This window comes from Hemibagrus wyckioides, linkage group LG01 (assembly GCF_019097595.1).
Source record: "Hemibagrus wyckioides isolate EC202008001 linkage group LG01, SWU_Hwy_1.0, whole genome shotgun sequence".
Lineage (NCBI taxonomy): Eukaryota > Metazoa > Chordata > Actinopteri > Siluriformes > Bagridae > Hemibagrus > Hemibagrus wyckioides.
Window position 1 is genome coordinate 14,659,019 of NC_080710.1, and position 17,546 is coordinate 14,676,564.

Sequence of the window (17,546 nt, forward strand, 5' to 3'; positions counted from 1 at the left end):
GAACAGTAGAAGAAGTCTGCTTCATGTGTATACAAGGGTGTTCAATTGTACTGAGGAAACATCACTCTATGAGATTATAGGATTTTGCTGTACGTATTTCAGTAAACAAACATTCACCCAAATAGCACTAAACCTCACACCAGGACTATTGTTGAATCTCAAATCACATTTTTAAGTCATGTAGGTGACCGTGCAGGACATAGACTGCCATTGTGTTATTCCCTATATACAGTGAGGGAAAAAATTATTTGATCCCTTGCTGATTTTGTACGTTTGCCCACTGAAAAAGAAATGATCAGTCTGTAATTTTAATGGTAGGTTTATCTGAACAGTGAGAGACAGAATAACAACAAAAAAATCCAGAAAAACACATTTCAAAAAAGTTCTACATTGATTTGCATTTTATTGAGTGAAATAAGTATTTGACCCCTTTGCAAAACATGACTTAGTACTTGGTGGCAAACCCTTGTTGGCAATCACAGACGTCAGACATTTCTTGTAGTTGGCCACCAGGTTTGCACACATTTCACATCTCAAGGAATTTGGGCCCACTCCTCTTTGCAGATCCTCTCCAAGTCATTAAGGTTTTGTGGCTGACCCTTCAGCTCCCTCCACAGATTTTCTATGGGATTAAGGTCTGGAGATTGGCTAGGCCACTACAGGACCTCAATGTGCTTCTTTTTGAACCACTCCTTTGTCGCCTTGTGTGTTTTGGGTCATTGTCAGGCTGGAATATCCATCCACGACCCATTTTCAATGCCCTGGCCGAGGGAAGGAGGTTCTCATCCAAGATTTAACGGTACATGGCTCCGTCCATCGTCCCTTTGATGCGGTGCAGTTGTCCTGTCACCTGGGGATGGTGTACTTGGGGTCATAGGCAGCATTCCTCCTCCTCCAAACACGGCGAGTTGAGTTGATGCCAAAGAGCTGGATTTTGGTCTCATTTGACCACAACACTTTCACCCAGTTCTCCTCTGAATCATTCAGATGTTCACTGGCAAACTTCAGATGAGCCTGTACATGTGCTTTCTTTAGCAGGGGGACCTTGCGGGCGCTACTGGATTTCAGTCTTTCACGGCGTAGTGTGTTACCAATTGTTTTCTTGGTGACTATGGTCCTAGCTGCCTTGAGATCATTGACAAAATCCTCCAGTGTAATTCTGGGCTTATTCCTCGCCGTTCTCATGATCATTGAAACTCCATGAGGTGAGATCTTGCATGGAGCCCCAGACCGAGGAAGATTGACAGTCCTTTTGTGTTTCTTCCATTTGGGAATAATCGCACCAACTGTTGTCACCTTCTCACCAAGCTGCTTGGTGATGGTCTTGTAGCTCATTCCAGCCTTGTGTAGGTCTCCAATCTTGTCCCTGACATCCATGGACAGTTCTTTGGTCTTGGCCATGATGGAGAGTTTGGAATCTGATCGATTGCTTCCTTCTGACAAGTGAGATTAAGAGCACTCCCCGAGAGTGCTCCTACTGTAATCTCAGCTCGTTACCTGTATAAAAGACACCTGGGAGCCAGAAATCTTTCTGATTGATAGGGGATCAAATACTTATTTCACTCATTAAAATGCAAATCAATGTATAACTTTTCTGAAATGTGTTTTTCTGGATTTTTTTGTTGTTATTCTGTCTCTCACTGTTCAAATACACCTACCATTAAAATTACAGACTGATCATTTCTTTGTCAGTGGGCAAACTTACAAAATCAGCAGGGGATCAAATAATTTTTTCCCTCACTGTAGTTTACTTCATTTGTAAAAAAAAAAAAAAAAAAGGAATTGATCCAAATGTGAAGGTGGAGACTGAGCCAAGGATAAGTGTTAAATAGCTAACAGCACATCTGTAACATTAAAGATGAAACCAGAATTTAGATTAATCTTGGCTTACTTAACGTTTTCTGTTAGCAGTGCAGGCAGAGTCCACCAGGTTGCAGTGTTGTGCTTCTGCAAGAGATTATTGAAACCAGACCACTTTACCCACACTGCACATTGTAAAGTCAGAGTGGTCACTGTATCTGTACGCTCATTTGTGGCAATGCTCACTGTTAGTGTGTGAATTTATGACACAAGTACATTGGATGTCCACAGCAACGATCACACAATGGTTATTTATCTCTGAACACATAGCACATATCTCTGATTCTGTGTATGCACAGGAAGAGCAGGGCTCAAGGAATAAAAGGAAAAAAGAACAAAAAGAAAAAATCTAAATGTTTAACCATTAAAGCCCAGTGACTGTAGCGTATATATGAGTGAACTACATGAGACAATTTACTCCCACTGGGACATCAATATCAATTAAAATTAAAGTTTTTGTTGTTAAAGTTAAGTATATGTATAAGTTTCAGTTGGGAATGTGATGGTCATTCATACAATTGTTATTACATTAGAAGCATTGGACATACTGTAAAGATTTCAAGGACAAAAAGGTTTTTGTTCTGCCCCACAAAAAATATGTTTTGCCTTTTTTCATATAAACCTTGGGCTGCTAAAAAAAAACCCTTAGTGAAAGCAATGAGCAAGGAAGGTGAGGGATTTGAATATTTGAGACAGATGTTTTCCAAAATAACTGATCCAAGACAAAGGAAAGAATTTTTTGTTGGTCCAAATGGCTCATCAATGACAGGCATAGTGTGAACATTATTCAGGAAGATTTTCTTGTGTACTAAAGAGCACCACACTCCACTAGGTGACAAAAAGTATGTGGACAACTGATCATCTTATATTGTGTGGGGTGGGATGGGGGTCTAATAGTATATCTAAACTCATGCTTTGAAAGTTCATCTCAGTGGACAGCAGCTGAATCTGGACCCAACATGACAAATTGAAGTGTTTACATTGCTCCTGTTTGCCGTTCAGTGATCCAAGGGTGAACATATAGTCATTGTATGTTTTTTTAGACTTTAGCCCCATCGCATTTTCAGTTTGTAATATCTTTCACACTGTTCACTGTATGAAACACATGCAGTATGCTGGTATCACCTCCTGTGATGGGGATGAGGTGTCAGATTTTCGGAGGCAAATTAAATATATAAACTATATAGCAACAATGCTGCACAAGAAATGCACGAAACTATGAAATATGTAAAAAGTGAAAAGGAGTAATGCACATTTTTATACTTTGTTTTACCATTCTGTTCTTAGTTTTTCTGGGGTTGGAATGGCATTTCAATAAATCTTGCAAACAATAAAATGCATTAGTAAAGTTTTGGCCTTTTTGTAATGGGGTCAGGTACAAATAAGTCTCTCTCTCTCTCTCTCTCTCTCTCTCTCTCTCTCTCTCTTTCTCTCTCTTGTAATTTCTTTGTAAATATGACCTTTCATGACATTATTGAACTCACCTTAAGCTACAAGCTGTATGTTACTGCAGCCTTATCAGAGAAAGTTACAGAGCCTTGTTATGTCAGCAGCTCTGACAGGCTGTATACAAGACGCCAAGTGACACGTGTCACCTTCAAACTGAGTGCTCTACAAAGGAGAGCCAAAGAGAGCTCACATTTCATAGGCAGATTTATGAAAGATGACATCCAGCTTTTGTTAATATCATTGCTATTTTCTTCTTATTTTTTTCAAGAAGCTATGATTGGACAATAAAGAAAATTTAGACGCCAGCATCTACACCATATTACACCGATCAGGCATAACAATATGACCTGCCTAAGAACTGCCTAATATTGTGTTGCTCCCCCTTTTGCTGCCAAAACAGCCCTGATCCATCAGGGCATGGACTCCACTAGATCCCTGAAGGTATGCTATGCTATCTGGCACCAAGATGTTAGCAGCAGACCCTTTAAGTTCTGTAAGTTGTGAGGTGGAGCCTCCATGGATCTGACTTTGTCCATCATATCCCACAGATGCTCTACTAGATTGAGATCTGGGGAATTTGGGGCCAAGTTTACACCTCAAACTGTGCTCATCAAACCATTCCTGAACCATTTTTGCTTTGTGGAACGGCGCATTATCCTGCTGAAAGAGGCCACAGCCATCAGGGAATACCGTTTCTATGAAAGGGTGTACATGGTCTGCAACATCGCTTAGGCAGGTGGTACAAGTCAAAGTAACATCCATGTGGAGGGCAGGACCCAAGGTTTCCTAGCAGAACATTGCCCAAAGCATGACACTGCCTCAGCCAGCTTGCCTTCTTCACATAGTACCTTCGCTCCCCATGTGCATCAGTGAGCCTTGGCCACCCATGACCCTGTCACGGGTTCACTGTTCCTTCCTTGGACCACTTTTGATAGATACTGACCACTGCAGACAGGAAACACCCCACAAGAGCTGCAGTTTTTTAAATGCTCTGATCCAGTGTTCTAGCCATCACAATCTGGCCCTTGTCAAACTCTCTCAAATCTTTAAGCTTGCCCATTTTTCCTGCTTCTAACACATCAATTTTGAGGACAAAATGTTCACTTGCTGCCTAATATATCCCACCCACTAACAGGTGCCATGATGAAGAGATAATCAGTGTTATAATCGGTGAATATCTCTGTAAAGTTATTCTATGATATTGCACTATTAATGTTACTCACTGATACTCTGAGTACTGTCTACTCCCTGAAGGACCTATTTGTGAAATATGATCTAGACTGCTGTAATGAAACTTTGCAAATGGATAAGCAAATTACACACAGACTCAAATGCATAAAAATCTCCTCCGGTTTATTTACAGTATTTACAATTCTTGAAGGATTACATTCAACTGACACTGAAAGTTGATATTCTACAAAAAAATGTAAATGTGGTGCATAATGTACAGCCTTCCAAAGACACGGTTTACCTCATGATAAGTTTAATTTATTTGAGAATTCCCAGTTCCCAAATAACATGAAACCATAACTCAATATTAAAATGAAAAGCGTTTAAAACCATTTACAATTTCATGCTTTGAAAAATGAATTTAATGGCCATCAGATGGCAGTGTTGTGCTGAGACAGGAAGTTATTAAACCCAGTTCACTTTTCCCATATGCTTATCTTCGTAGAAAGTGTGCTTAGGATGGATGTGCAACTTCATCTAACATCTCTTTATTTTGCAGATGCTATACAGTTGGGTAAGTGCATTCCTCTATTAATCCCCCATCCATGCAGGGGCAGTTTTTTCCTCTCTTTGTATGGAAAATGCAGAGGTGAAACTGGCAGTGGTTGTGCTTTAAGAACACTGTGTTTTATCCCATGTGAGTGTGTCGAAGCTGTGATTAGTTAGCCTGTCTGCGTGGTGATGGTGAGGGAGGCCTGCGGACTGGTGGCAGGTCGTAATGTCCCGGGATGTGACTGTTGACTGGCAGGTCATAATGGTTCTGAGGATCCTGTTCCGGAACATTTCCAAGAGGACATTGTTCTGGAAAAAATGGGACATGGAACATTTCAGAGTCCAAACCAAATAAGAACATTTCTTGCTTCTGCCTCATAAAGCATTCTAGTCTAGTGAATAGCCAAAAATGTCTCTGACTACACAAATAACTACTGGAAAAAAAGTGAATCATTTTTGGTACACCAGCATAATGAGCAAAATTCATTTAAACATGTGCTATGAAACATGACATTTGAAAGTCTATTACTGTAGAGTATTCACAGGGTTGCTCACCCAGTCTTTTTTGCAACAGAAGCTAAAGAAAACTCTTTAGTCAGCTAACTCAGCAAAAATGAAAGTAGTTATTCAGACAGATGTTGTCACACTCTTTTTTAGCACTTTTTGCCTTTTACCCCCTCTTGTACTCATATGACCTCTCCTTGTACATTTCCAGCTTTTCAAATCCCATTTATTCTCAGAGAGAAAACGTCTCACCCTCAGATCAGTGGTAAAACACGCTCCCATGGATACAAAGAAGTAGGTAGAATTATTGCACATTTATTGGCCTAAGTGTTTTATGAAAAATGGACTGTTGAAGTGACAGATAGTTTCCTCTTATATCCAGTGCTAGTGAACTTTCCAGATTAAAATACTGCTTCCAAGTCCAGTGTTACTGATAAGGGGCTATAACTCATATCTTTGGATGAAAGTGTAGTAGGATTTTTGGTTCACACACAATCAGGTGCTCTGACATGAACTCCTCTTGGCTTCCTTCCTTCAGGATGAAATGTGCTATGATAAATACGGTTCAGTGAGAGTTACCTCTACAGGAGAAACTGGTGGAAGGAAGGACTGGATGCCGGAGCTCTGTGTAGGATCTCTCAGGGGGCACAGCAGGTTTCATTTCCATGTAGCTGCACTCAGGAGGGCATGGAGGCAGACCAGGCAGGTCTTTAATGGTGGCATATGGATTTTCACTGTTTAGAGAACTGCTGCTCACAGCAATGCAGGAGTCCTTCAATTCTGAGAGCAGGTTAGGGACGTATTAGAGATAAAAAAGAACCATATTGGAACCTGTGTATCCCACAGGACAGAACATACTGTACACAGGATTACTGTAAACAGCACTTACGTTTGTTGTAGTATTTCCCAAGACTAGCACTGTAGCTATAACTACGGTCAATTCCAAATGCTCCTGCAAAGCACAAATTAGGAATTCAAATACATACAGAACACAAAAATTATACATTAGGAGGAGACTGCGGAGGTTTTATTGATTGAGGATTGTGTAATAACAACCACTAATTGTCTTTTATAACATCATACTTTTACACCTCAGCTTTAAGAAGGAATAAATATATATATAAAATATATATATATATATATAATATATATATATATATATATATATATATATATATATATATATATATACAATGTGGATTTACTTTTTAATCTGAAGCCCAGGCTATCTTCCTGCAGGGACCATACTGTTTAAGAAGCCAGTTTAACAAACATGGTGTCCCCTTGGTGTTTAACTGTGATTTTCACACAATTTGTTCAAGTTGGTCACATATCAGCTGTTAAAATGTCTGCAATGCTCCTGTGCTGTAGTCAAAATGCATACTTAAATGCATATTTAATCTATCTGCTGTAACTTTACATCTGATTGAGATTTGTGCAAAATGTTTAGTTCAGCAAAGGTTTTCAGAAGATTTCACCACGTGAAGGGTTTTCCCTGGCCTCCACACATATTTTGAAGTCGCAATGAACTGTACAGTAAAATACATAGTAAGCAGACATGCCTTGGTCTTTAGGGGGTTCCTGGTGTTTCCAGTCAGCTGGTAAAGTAGCATTACTTTCCATTCCAAATAAGCCTCTTCTCTCCCGCTCCATATTCTTCAGACTATAGAACAGCTGCTTATTGGTGTTCTGAATCAACAAAATAGCAGAGTAATGGGGGACTCTTTAATTAAATGAAGTAAATATTATGCTGAAATAATCTGTATTCACGTTGATTATTTGTACTCATTAAACAACATGTTTTCCCATTAATTCCATAGCAGAATACGAGCTAGATTATTACTAAGTGTAATTATTATTATTACCTTTATAAGCCTGTCCTGATTATTAGGGATTTGGGGTAAAGGAAGTCTGTTCTGGGACAGGGTGTGGTAGCTGGGGTTTGAATAGTAGTGATGGTAGCTGTGTGGAACATCTAATGCACAGACAGTGGGATATGAAGGGTTTTTGTTACTGAAAGTCATTTAAGTGAATTATGTTGAAGATGTTTCAAATGAAAATTGATTAGCTCTCACCTGGCACAGCATACTCAGACGTGACGTTGCGGGTGGAGGAAAAAGACACAGTGGGTGTGTTGCTCTGTTTGTCCTTCTGTCTGCGTCGGTAGTACAGCAACAGTAGTGCCAGCAGCAGCACCACTAGGATCAGCAGGACCACAATGCCTACAATAGCCCCCCAAGAGTCTTTCTCTACTGGAGACACGGGCACCATCATGCTCACCACTCGCTCTGTAGAAAACCAGAAACACAACCTTTAATAACAATACACCATGACAAAAGTACAATATCCTTATTATTATTATGCTATTTCTTCATTAGCTCCTGGGTTACTGCTAAATACAGAATAAAGAACATGCAACAGATTCATGTATTTGCTGCAATGCATTAATACATCTGTTAACTGCTATATGTTCAAAACATAACATGAATGAATACCTTGTGCACAGTCCACTCCGGGTCCGGGTTCACACACACACGCACCAGTGTGAGGGTCACATGAATGGTTAGGAGGGCATGAACACATCTGATTACAGTTAGTTCCGAATGTCCCTGCTTTACACACTGCAACAGAGGTATTGCACATTACACACAGCAATAGTACAGTAGCTAACGAATTTATAAAGTATATCAAAAATAATAGTCTTCTAAGACCAACAATCCATCAACATGACCACTGGAACCAATGACAAATGTAGTGGCTCACAAATGTACTGCCACTTGTCTTACTTCAAACCTGTTGCACTGAGGCCCAATGAAGTAAGTGCTTAATTATAAATGCTTATTCTTTTCATTATTTAACATGGTACACCAGCCAACCTCTTACCCTATGAACTAAGTTATTTTATGCTAAAACATGCATTGAATAAACATCTCTAAAAATAGGTGCATTTTCTGGTGTGTTTTTTTTTTTTTTTTAAGTGTTTATCAATGATTCTTAGCAACGGCAAACCAAAATTATTCTTATCATGTTTTATGGACAGGGTTCCAATTCTAATGTCATATAGCTACTTTGACTTACACACAGAGCAATCTGATCCAGTCCAGCCTGGGAGACAGTGACATGAACCATCCTGATGATGGCATGTGGCATTATTGGCACACCTACACACACCACTGCACTGCTTACCAAAGTGACCAACTGGACACACTGGAAATCACAGATATCTTCAGTTAATATAGCAACATACTTTTAAGGATGAATAACCATAACCATAGCTGTATGGTTTGAAACAAAAGGTAATCTTCTAAATAAACAAACAGTAAATAGTGATGATAACAAATGACCCTAACAACATGTTAGTCTTCAATGCTTACTGAAAATATTCCACCAGAGTAATTTGTGTGTATTTGTGTATATTTCGACACTGGTGTATGTTAGGATTCCTACCTTGCTCACACAAGGGTCCTGTATAGCCTTGTAGACACACACACTGGCCTGTGATGTGATGGCATGAGGTGGAGTGGACACAGTTAGGACAGGTTTGACTGCACTTCTCCCCATAGACACCCTGACTACACACTGAGGAAGAACAAGAGGATCTGTAAGCAACTAACCTATAACAACTGCTAAATGTTTGGTATATTTAACATATATTGTCATATTTATTGGTTATTACATTCACTTACATACAGTCAGTTTATCCTGTGGCATATTGTTTGTATTTTATTCATTTTTTATGGTGCCTTATACACTGATCAGGCATAACATTATAAGCACTGAAGTGAATAACACTGATTATCTCCTCATCATGGCACCTGTTAGTGGGTGGGATATATTAGGCAGCAAGTGAACATTTTGTCCTCAAAGTTGATGTGTTAGAAGCAGGAAAAATGGGCAAGCGTAAGGATTTGAGTGAGTTTGACAAGGGCCAAATTGTGATGGCTAGACGACTGGATCAGAGCATCTCCAAAACTGCAGCTCTTGTGGGGTGTTCCTGGTCTGCAGTGGTCAGTATCTATCAGAAGTTGTCGAAGGAAGGAACAGTGGTAAATGGGTGACCACGGCTCACTGATGCATGTAGGGAGTGAAGGCTGGCCCATGTGGTCACCAACAGATGAGCTACTGTTGCTCAAATTGCTGAAGAATGGTTCTGATAGAAAGGTCTCAGAATACATAATGCATCGCAGTTTTTTGCGTATGGGGCTTCATAGCCACAGACCAGTCAGGATGCCCTTACTGACCCCTGTGCACTGTGGAAAGCACCAACAATGGGCACATGAGCATCAGATCTGGACCATGTAGCAATGGAAGAAGGTAGCCTGGTCTGATGAATCATGTTTTTTTTTTTTTTTTTACATCATGTGGATGGCCGGGTGTGTGTCACTTACCTGGGGAACACATGGCACCAGGATGCACTATGGGAAGAAGGCAAGCCGGCAAAGGCAGTGTCATGCTTTGGGCAATGTTCTGCTTGGAAACCTTGGGTCCTGCTCTCCATGTGGATGTTACTTTGACATGTACCACCTACCTAAGCAATATTGCAGACCATGTACACCCTTTCATGGAAACGATATTCCCTGATGGCTGTGGCCTCTTACAGCAGGATAATGCTCCATGCCACAAAGCAAAAATGGTTCAGGAATGGTTTGATGAGCACAACAACAAGTAAGAGGTGTTGACTTGGCCTCCAAATTGAGCATCTGTGGGATGTGCTGAACAACCGGATCTTCTGCTAACATCTTGGTGTCAGATACCACAGCACACCTTCAGGGATCTAGTGAAGTCCATGCCTCAATGGGTCAGGGCTGTTTTGACAACAAAAGGGGGACCAACACAATACTATATATATATACCTCTAGTACAAATTCTAAGATAAATGACTCTTCATGAGACTGGAATCTGGAAAATCTGGAAATGCCCTCATATCATTCTGCCATTTCATCCCTACAGCCTAGTAAATTCGACAACGTCATAAGCTTGGATCCTAACAGTTCTGTAATTTTAATTAATTGAGCAGAAATGATTTGAATCTTAACAAAGTTAAAGTAGTTTAACTATTAAGGCTACTATTTTGATTTACAATAGACAGCAAGTTTAAACCAACACAGTGGCTGAGAGGATCTGCACTCACCATGCTGACACTGAGATCCCCAGTAGCCAGGCTTACACATGCAGACGCCATTGTGTGGCAGGCAGGAGGCGCTGTTGAGGCATGAGCAGCTCTTATTACACTGATGGCCCCATTGCCCTTCTGGACATTGCTCTGTGCATCGTGAACCTAAACACATGAGTAATTAAATTACACTGGGTCAAGTATACTAATATTTAGCTTTAAATAAATGGCTACAGTGAAGTTTGACCAAAAGAAAAGATGTTAATTAAGTTGTACCCATCCAGCCTGGCAGACAGTGGCACTGTCCTGTAACACTGTGGCAGCCTTCATCATGGAGGCAGTCACATTTATGTTGGCAGCCTGGGCCGAAGGTTCCAACCTGTTTAACAAGAACAAGAAGAAATGGAAAATATTCCTCTCCATTAGAAGCAATGATCCAAAGCAGTCAGTTAGCTATGATAAGAAACAATACACAGTCTTAATCTAATCATTAGCTTGATTTATTGTTTGTTGACTGTTATTTATTTTGTACCCCACTTTGTTGAATGCTAACATGCTTCCTCTGAGGCACGTGAAACCAGCCACCACATCTTTTTTTTCCATTCACAGGGCGGCTGAACACACTCAAAGAAACCTGCTATCTGACCTACATGACATAAGCTCACAGACGCAAAAAAGCTACTATAAATCTGACTGATAGTTAAGAGAGAGTTATGCCATCCATCCCTCCCAGGTTCAAGAGTCTCTTGAACTCTCAGCCATTTATGAATGAACCAGATTTAAAGGCAGTGATTGCCAGGCATGTGGTAGGAATACAATTCAAATTAACAACAGCTATCATAGACTCTGTTGTGGTTTTCATTAACACCACATACTGGCTCTGTATTATCTCTGATACTAACTGATTACTGATTAGTGTGTATTCTGTAAAGTGTATGGATTTGGAAGCAAACTCACGGGGCAGGGTTGGTCACACAAATCGCCTCTCCATCCAGCTGTGCATGTGCAAGAGCCATCAGCTGGGTGGCACTGAGCCTTGTTAGCACACTGGCATGTGGCATTGCAGCCTGGACCCCATGTCCCCTCTGAACATGGAATGGAACAGTCCAGACCTCTCCACCCTGTAAATAACATACATCCACATACATGTTAACAGATGATGCCCCAATTGAGACTTCTGTGACCTACAAATAATAAGAAACTTACTGGACAGATAAATGTGTGATGGGAATATAAGGGGCGAGAGGAACATTTTCTTAGTCTTCATTTATCCTTTCAGTCACACAAACACACACACACACACACACACACACACACACACACACAGAGACAGACAATAGCAGGCTTTGTGAGCTGAGTATGAGCTGAGTATTTGGAAGCTTACCCTCTTTGCAGAAGCATGTTCCATCTACAGGAGAGCAGGATATTGCATTTTTGCAGGAACACTCTAAAGAGCAATCTTTTCCATAGAAGCCACTCTCACAGTGCTTGTCACAGTGGCGTCCCTACACACAATTTAGGGACCACAAAACAGTAAATATTATTACATTATCTATAAAGCTATGTGTAAAACCCAACAAAGCTGATGGTTTCAATTTCAGTTTATCATTTTTATAGCATAAATGCCTTTATGCCAATTTTAAAGTGATGTATCACTGATTAATGATAAATCCACTCACTGTGTATCCCGGAGCACACTGACACACACCGCTGACAGTATGGCACACCCCACCATTCACACACAGACAGGGCTCCAGGCAACCATTCCCATAGTAACCATGAGCACAGGTTTCGTTACAGAAGAGCCCGGCCCACCCAGGCTGGCATGTGCACTCTCCCTTCAATGGGTGACAGCTGCAATATAGTGTGCACGTGTAACTACACACATGTATTGATATTTCTATATATGTAATAATAATACATACGTTTGTTAAATAATCCCAACTCTTTTATTACTAGGTTCCAGGACCACAGACCTACTTGGATAAGGTTTAGAAAACTTTTAACCACAGAAATCAGATTTACAATCTTCTTATAAAAACACTAAACCAAAAGTAATAAATTTTACATATGAATTTAAAAATATCACAAAGATTACATTAAACAGTATTAGTAATATGTGGCCCTAGAGAAAGGTTTCTTCTAATATTAATATGCTCTGGCAGTAAAGTGTATATAACAGATAATTATACAGGACCTTGGAAACAAAAAGAGCTTATATTTAAAAGAGATTTAATATAATTGTAATGAAATACATTTGGCAATTGGGCTGTCATCCAATTCTAAAACAAAAGCATTCCACCCTTGTATGTGATATAATTATGTTTGTATGCTTGTATGATTAAATATATTTTTTTTAGTAACAAACATACAGAGCACTAATCCATACCTGAGAGTGTGTTGGGGGTCACAGAGGCAGCTCTGCTCACAGTGCATCCCGAAGGCTCCATCTGTGCACATCCGGTGTGAGCACTGGGGTCCACTGAAGCCCGGCTCACACAAGCAGCCACCGTCGATGTGATAGCAGCGTGCACCATTAGTGCAGTCACACACACCCTTACAGTCCTGTCCATAGCTTCCCACTGCACACTCTTCATTACACCTGTGGAGTACATACAAACGTATTCACATTCCCCAAACACATACTCCGAGAAACAATAAGTGTTAGAGTAGCCTGTTACTGGGATATGCAGCACTACTGAAGCTATACACCATGGAGTGTGAAAGAAAACTATTCAGGAAAATATTGGAGACGTTTTGCTTGTAACATGCTGTGTTTTACATCAAACCCACCTTTCACCAGTGAAGCCAGGAGCACACTGACAGTGACCCTTCTCTGGGTCACAGTGACCACCATTATGACACAAACACTCCTTAGAACAATTTATGCCAAATCTTCCCTTAGAACATCGTTCTGTACACACTGAACCCTGAGAGAGATAGAGAGATAGATAGATAGAGAGAGAGAGAGAGAGAGAGAGAGAGATGCTCAAGCAAATTCAATACAATTGATTTCATTAAGGTAAGAGTCTACCCAATATTCCTAGAGAGAACAGAAATTTCTCACTGTCCATCCAGGTGGGCACAGACACACTCCTTTCCCCTGGCAGATGCCTCCGTTGTGACATGAGCAGCGAGCTGCACACCGGCCTGTCCTCACACATGGAGTATCACATCTGTGGAGTACAGAGATGTCACCAACACTGTACAGAAAACTTAACAATTACAAACTCATAAGGAAAAGGTGAACACATCAATGATTACATACACATACAGCACATATACATTTGCTGATATTCTCAGATAAAATAAATTATAAATACAGTGAAATACTTACAGTGTCCCAGTAAATCCTTCTCTACACACACACTCTCCTGTTTCTTTATTACATGAGCCTCCTGTTCCACACTGGCACTGCTGCGCACAGCCCGGCCCAAAGAATTCCTTAGGACAGGGTTCCTGTCAGCAGAAATGTACAACATAGAAAATATTACAATAATGAGCTATTACACTTAAGCAAATGAGATTAATGCATGCTTCATTTTTAATGACAAAGACTACAGGTACCCTATGGCCGTGTTTTAAAAACACATATAAAGAAATCTGAAATGGTGATGAAATCTTCTATAAATCATGAGTTGTAAAATAGAGATTTTGCTAGCAATTAGAGCCAGCAGTGATCTACTACTACTACTACTACTACTATTACTATTACTATTACTATTACTACTACTACTATTAATAATAATAATTTACCCTCTAAAATAATTGTACTCAATACACCGTGAATGTCTCTATACACTCTACCTGGCAGAGTGAGCCAGTGTAACCTGGAAGGCAGAGACAGGATCCAGTAAGGACATCACACTGGCCTTTATTCTGACACTGGCACTTTTTGCTGCAGCCTGGGCCCCAGTGCAGAGCATCACATGCTACAAAACATAGGGTGACATGTTATTTTAGCACAACACCTCAAATTCCCAGCATTTTCTTTATTAGTTTCTGTTTACACATGTTTTCAGTTATCTATACCTGAAATCAAAGAAGGCAAAAGGCAGACATACAGAGTGTACATGATATAGCACTCCTATATCAGAGTAAGCACTGGGTTCCTGTCACAATCAAGACATTTGGCGGAAGCTTCATACCTGCTGGTACAAGGAATTACCTCCACACTAAACATGGCCTCTGTGCTATATCTTAAAGCTATCATGTTACGTCTTTGAGTCAAGACTGTCAAGATGATTTAAATAGAGATAAGATGAATGAGCTTTAGATGAGAAATTTTACAGTGGAACACAGATGATGCTTAGACTGAAGATAAAGTGGAGTTCACACAGGGCTTAGATTTCCATCAGGTAGACTTTAGACGTGAAAGGTCATGAGAGGATAATCAATCACACACACCACACACACACACACACACCCACACACAGTTACTAAAATATATCCTTAACTGTGTGACTTCCAAAATCCCCATCATGAAATTTTCTGCATGACAAACAGGAGTTGCTTTTCTTGGCCATGGAACAGGAACCTTTAATAAGCTTGTGCTGTGATGTTTATCATGTATTTTCCACAATTTATGCCACAACATACATTTATTTCAATCAGCACACTTCCTAAAATTCATTATATTTTGATTACAAGTGAACAGTATTTTTCTGTTATTTCCCTAATATGACAAGTGACTGCTGCAGCAAACTATTTGAAAAAAATAATTCTGCAAAAATAATGTTGAAAGCACTTTGACATCTTTTTCATAGCCTTCTTTGCCTTGTAGACATCAATCAGTTAACTTTTGAGACTACAACTGGAAGGAATAGAGGTTGAACATTCCTAAAGGAATAAGAAAAAGACAACTAGCTGGATACAAAAACACATTTGCAAGCTGTAATATCTGCCAAAGGGAAACACTATTAAGTTCAAAGGCATTAATATTTGCAGAAAAATGTCATTAAAAAAAGGTTTGCGGCAGACTTTGTGCTTACTTATTTTCACTTAAAAAATTAACAAAATATGTAATTTGGCCAAGGGTGCCAAACAATTTGTATACAGCTCTATGTACAGAGATCATCCAGCAAGTATGAAATAAAATGCATATGTATCTACGCAACCAAACAAGTATATGCCATAATGCTTGCAGCTTAGCAGGTGGCTGGAAATATTTATCCAGAGAGGAGCTGGACACACTGCTAACTTTGACAGTAAACAGCTATGACAGAAGTGCTCCATATCCAGATGTCAAACTGTAGATACATGAGCTCAGCAGCTTGGCTCTCAGCATTAAACTCAGAATGACCCCATATGAGTTCGTTTGCAAAGGCAGGCACTGATAAGCAAAAAAAAAAGACAGGCAACTAACATAAATTTTATTAGGTCAAAGCCTTCACAGGACACTGCTTCGTCAACTTGTTTTGTTTGTGAACTGCTCCTGCTAACTATAGCCTGCTAACATTTTGATGTGGATTATTTTCCTGGCTAAAAATGTCCTCTAAAATATACAGGACTTATTGATATAAACACAAGCGCATGTGAAAAGAAACTGCCTCTTCAGTTTGACACCTTTAGCTTCATGTCCTCAGTTTCACTGTGTCAGTGATGTTTATATGCTGATAACTGTGCTTGAGTAGAAACATCTGATCTGACCCTTGGATAGTCACAGAAAAGTAGTTCCAAATAAACTGGCAGAATTCCATCATATGTGGAATAGTGGAAAGTGTTTTCTGATGTGGGAAAATTCCTCACTTCCCCCAAGGGAAGAAGGTCATGGTGAAGGTTTGATCTGTAAACTACATCCCCACTACAAACCCACTGTGTAAAATTTAAGAGGATAATTTAGTTAAGTTGTTATGATCCTGAGCAAATATTAAAGACACTTTAAGGCAAGACACAGAAATGATCATTTCCTTTCATATTCAGTGTCTTTATACAAAAACATCTTTTTTTCCAGTTATAAACCATTTTGATTGAATGCAGGACTGCTTTGTGTTTCTTGTTGAGATTGTTGCAATGTGGCATTAGAAATTTTGCTTTCTTTGCATTATCATCACGTTTTTGGACTTTGGCTTTGTTTAAATAAGAACTGCCAAGGCACTAGGTAATAGCTTGAATCTGCAACTTTGGAACTGTGTTCCATTAGTTGCAATTGGGGAAGAAAGCTGTGTTTAAAATTATAACTTCTCCTCTTTCCCACCACTCTCTCAGCGCTCAAGCATTCAGGAAGTGCCATATCCTATGCACTAATCAGTAGGCTCTGCAAAGCAGCCAATTGGAGAATGGGAACTCTCTATCCAGCCAATCATATTCTAAGGTCTATACCCAGTACAAGAGGCCATAGTTTCCATTTCAGCTGTGTGTATTCCCTTCACAAGGCACTGCACGAGAATATCAAGGCTGTAGTCCCTGGGTAGAGAGATGACTGCATGCTTGATCCATGCAGCTGATCCAAAAAAGTCAGGGAATGTGTTGTGTAAGATCTGCATGACCTAAATAAAATGAATAACTAGCAATTCCAGCTGGCTTAAAATCTTAAAATCTGCTCAGAAATGGGGATTTGGTCAGTTTAATAACCAGATTAGAGGACAGCAATTCAACCTAGAAAAAGGATCAGAGTACTCTCTGGAGAAAAACAAATTTTATGTTTGTGTGTGTGTGTAAAGCTCACCACTGGAACAGTCGTCTCCTCTCCAGCCACCTTCACACTGACAGCGGTCCGGGGCAACACAACGTCCATGGACACATTCCTTGGTGCAGCGCGCTGGCACACATCCACACAGTTTAGAAAAACATACAAAGAAGAATAATACATTAACGTTATAGCTAAGTTTTAGACTCATGTAATTCAAATGTTGTTACAAAAACTCTGTTTTTTTTTTAACGAACTTATCTATCTATC

At 39.8% G+C, this 17,546-nt stretch overlaps 1 protein-coding gene across 4 annotated transcripts in view; it reads right to left on the reverse strand.

Annotated features, from left to right (window-relative positions):
* Window positions 1-4,641: 4,641 nt before the first annotated feature.
* pear1 (platelet endothelial aggregation receptor 1) overlaps window positions 4,642-17,546 on the reverse strand; it is a 32,688-nt gene continuing 19,783 nt past the window's right edge. For 3 of the 4 annotated variants that reach the window (XM_058400116.1, XM_058400108.1, XM_058400123.1), the window contains exons 5-24: window positions 17,316-17,408; window positions 14,456-14,580; window positions 13,986-14,107; window positions 13,716-13,824; window positions 13,442-13,578; window positions 13,038-13,250; window positions 12,328-12,502; window positions 12,033-12,153; window positions 11,606-11,769; window positions 10,925-11,027; window positions 10,667-10,813; window positions 8,983-9,114; window positions 8,614-8,742; window positions 8,031-8,156; window positions 7,611-7,823; window positions 7,401-7,510; window positions 7,098-7,224; window positions 6,425-6,487; window positions 6,115-6,315; window positions 4,642-5,340 (exon numbers count right to left, since the gene is read on the reverse strand). In XM_058400116.1, coding sequence (XP_058256099.1) covers window positions 5,198-5,340; window positions 6,115-6,315; window positions 6,425-6,487; window positions 7,098-7,224; window positions 7,401-7,510; window positions 7,611-7,823; window positions 8,031-8,156; window positions 8,614-8,742; window positions 8,983-9,114; window positions 10,667-10,813; window positions 10,925-11,027; window positions 11,606-11,769; window positions 12,033-12,153; window positions 12,328-12,502; window positions 13,038-13,250; window positions 13,442-13,578; window positions 13,716-13,824; window positions 13,986-14,107; window positions 14,456-14,580; window positions 17,316-17,408 — 2,753 coding nt within the window. In that variant the 3' untranslated portion in view covers window positions 4,642-5,197. The remainder of the gene's footprint in view (window positions 5,341-6,114; window positions 6,316-6,424; window positions 6,488-7,097; window positions 7,225-7,400; window positions 7,511-7,610; window positions 7,824-8,030; window positions 8,157-8,613; window positions 8,743-8,982; window positions 9,115-10,666; window positions 10,814-10,924; window positions 11,028-11,605; window positions 11,770-12,032; window positions 12,154-12,327; window positions 12,503-13,037; window positions 13,251-13,441; window positions 13,579-13,715; window positions 13,825-13,985; window positions 14,108-14,455; window positions 14,581-17,315; window positions 17,409-17,546) is intronic. The other variant, XM_058400124.1, reaches the window with a different exon arrangement.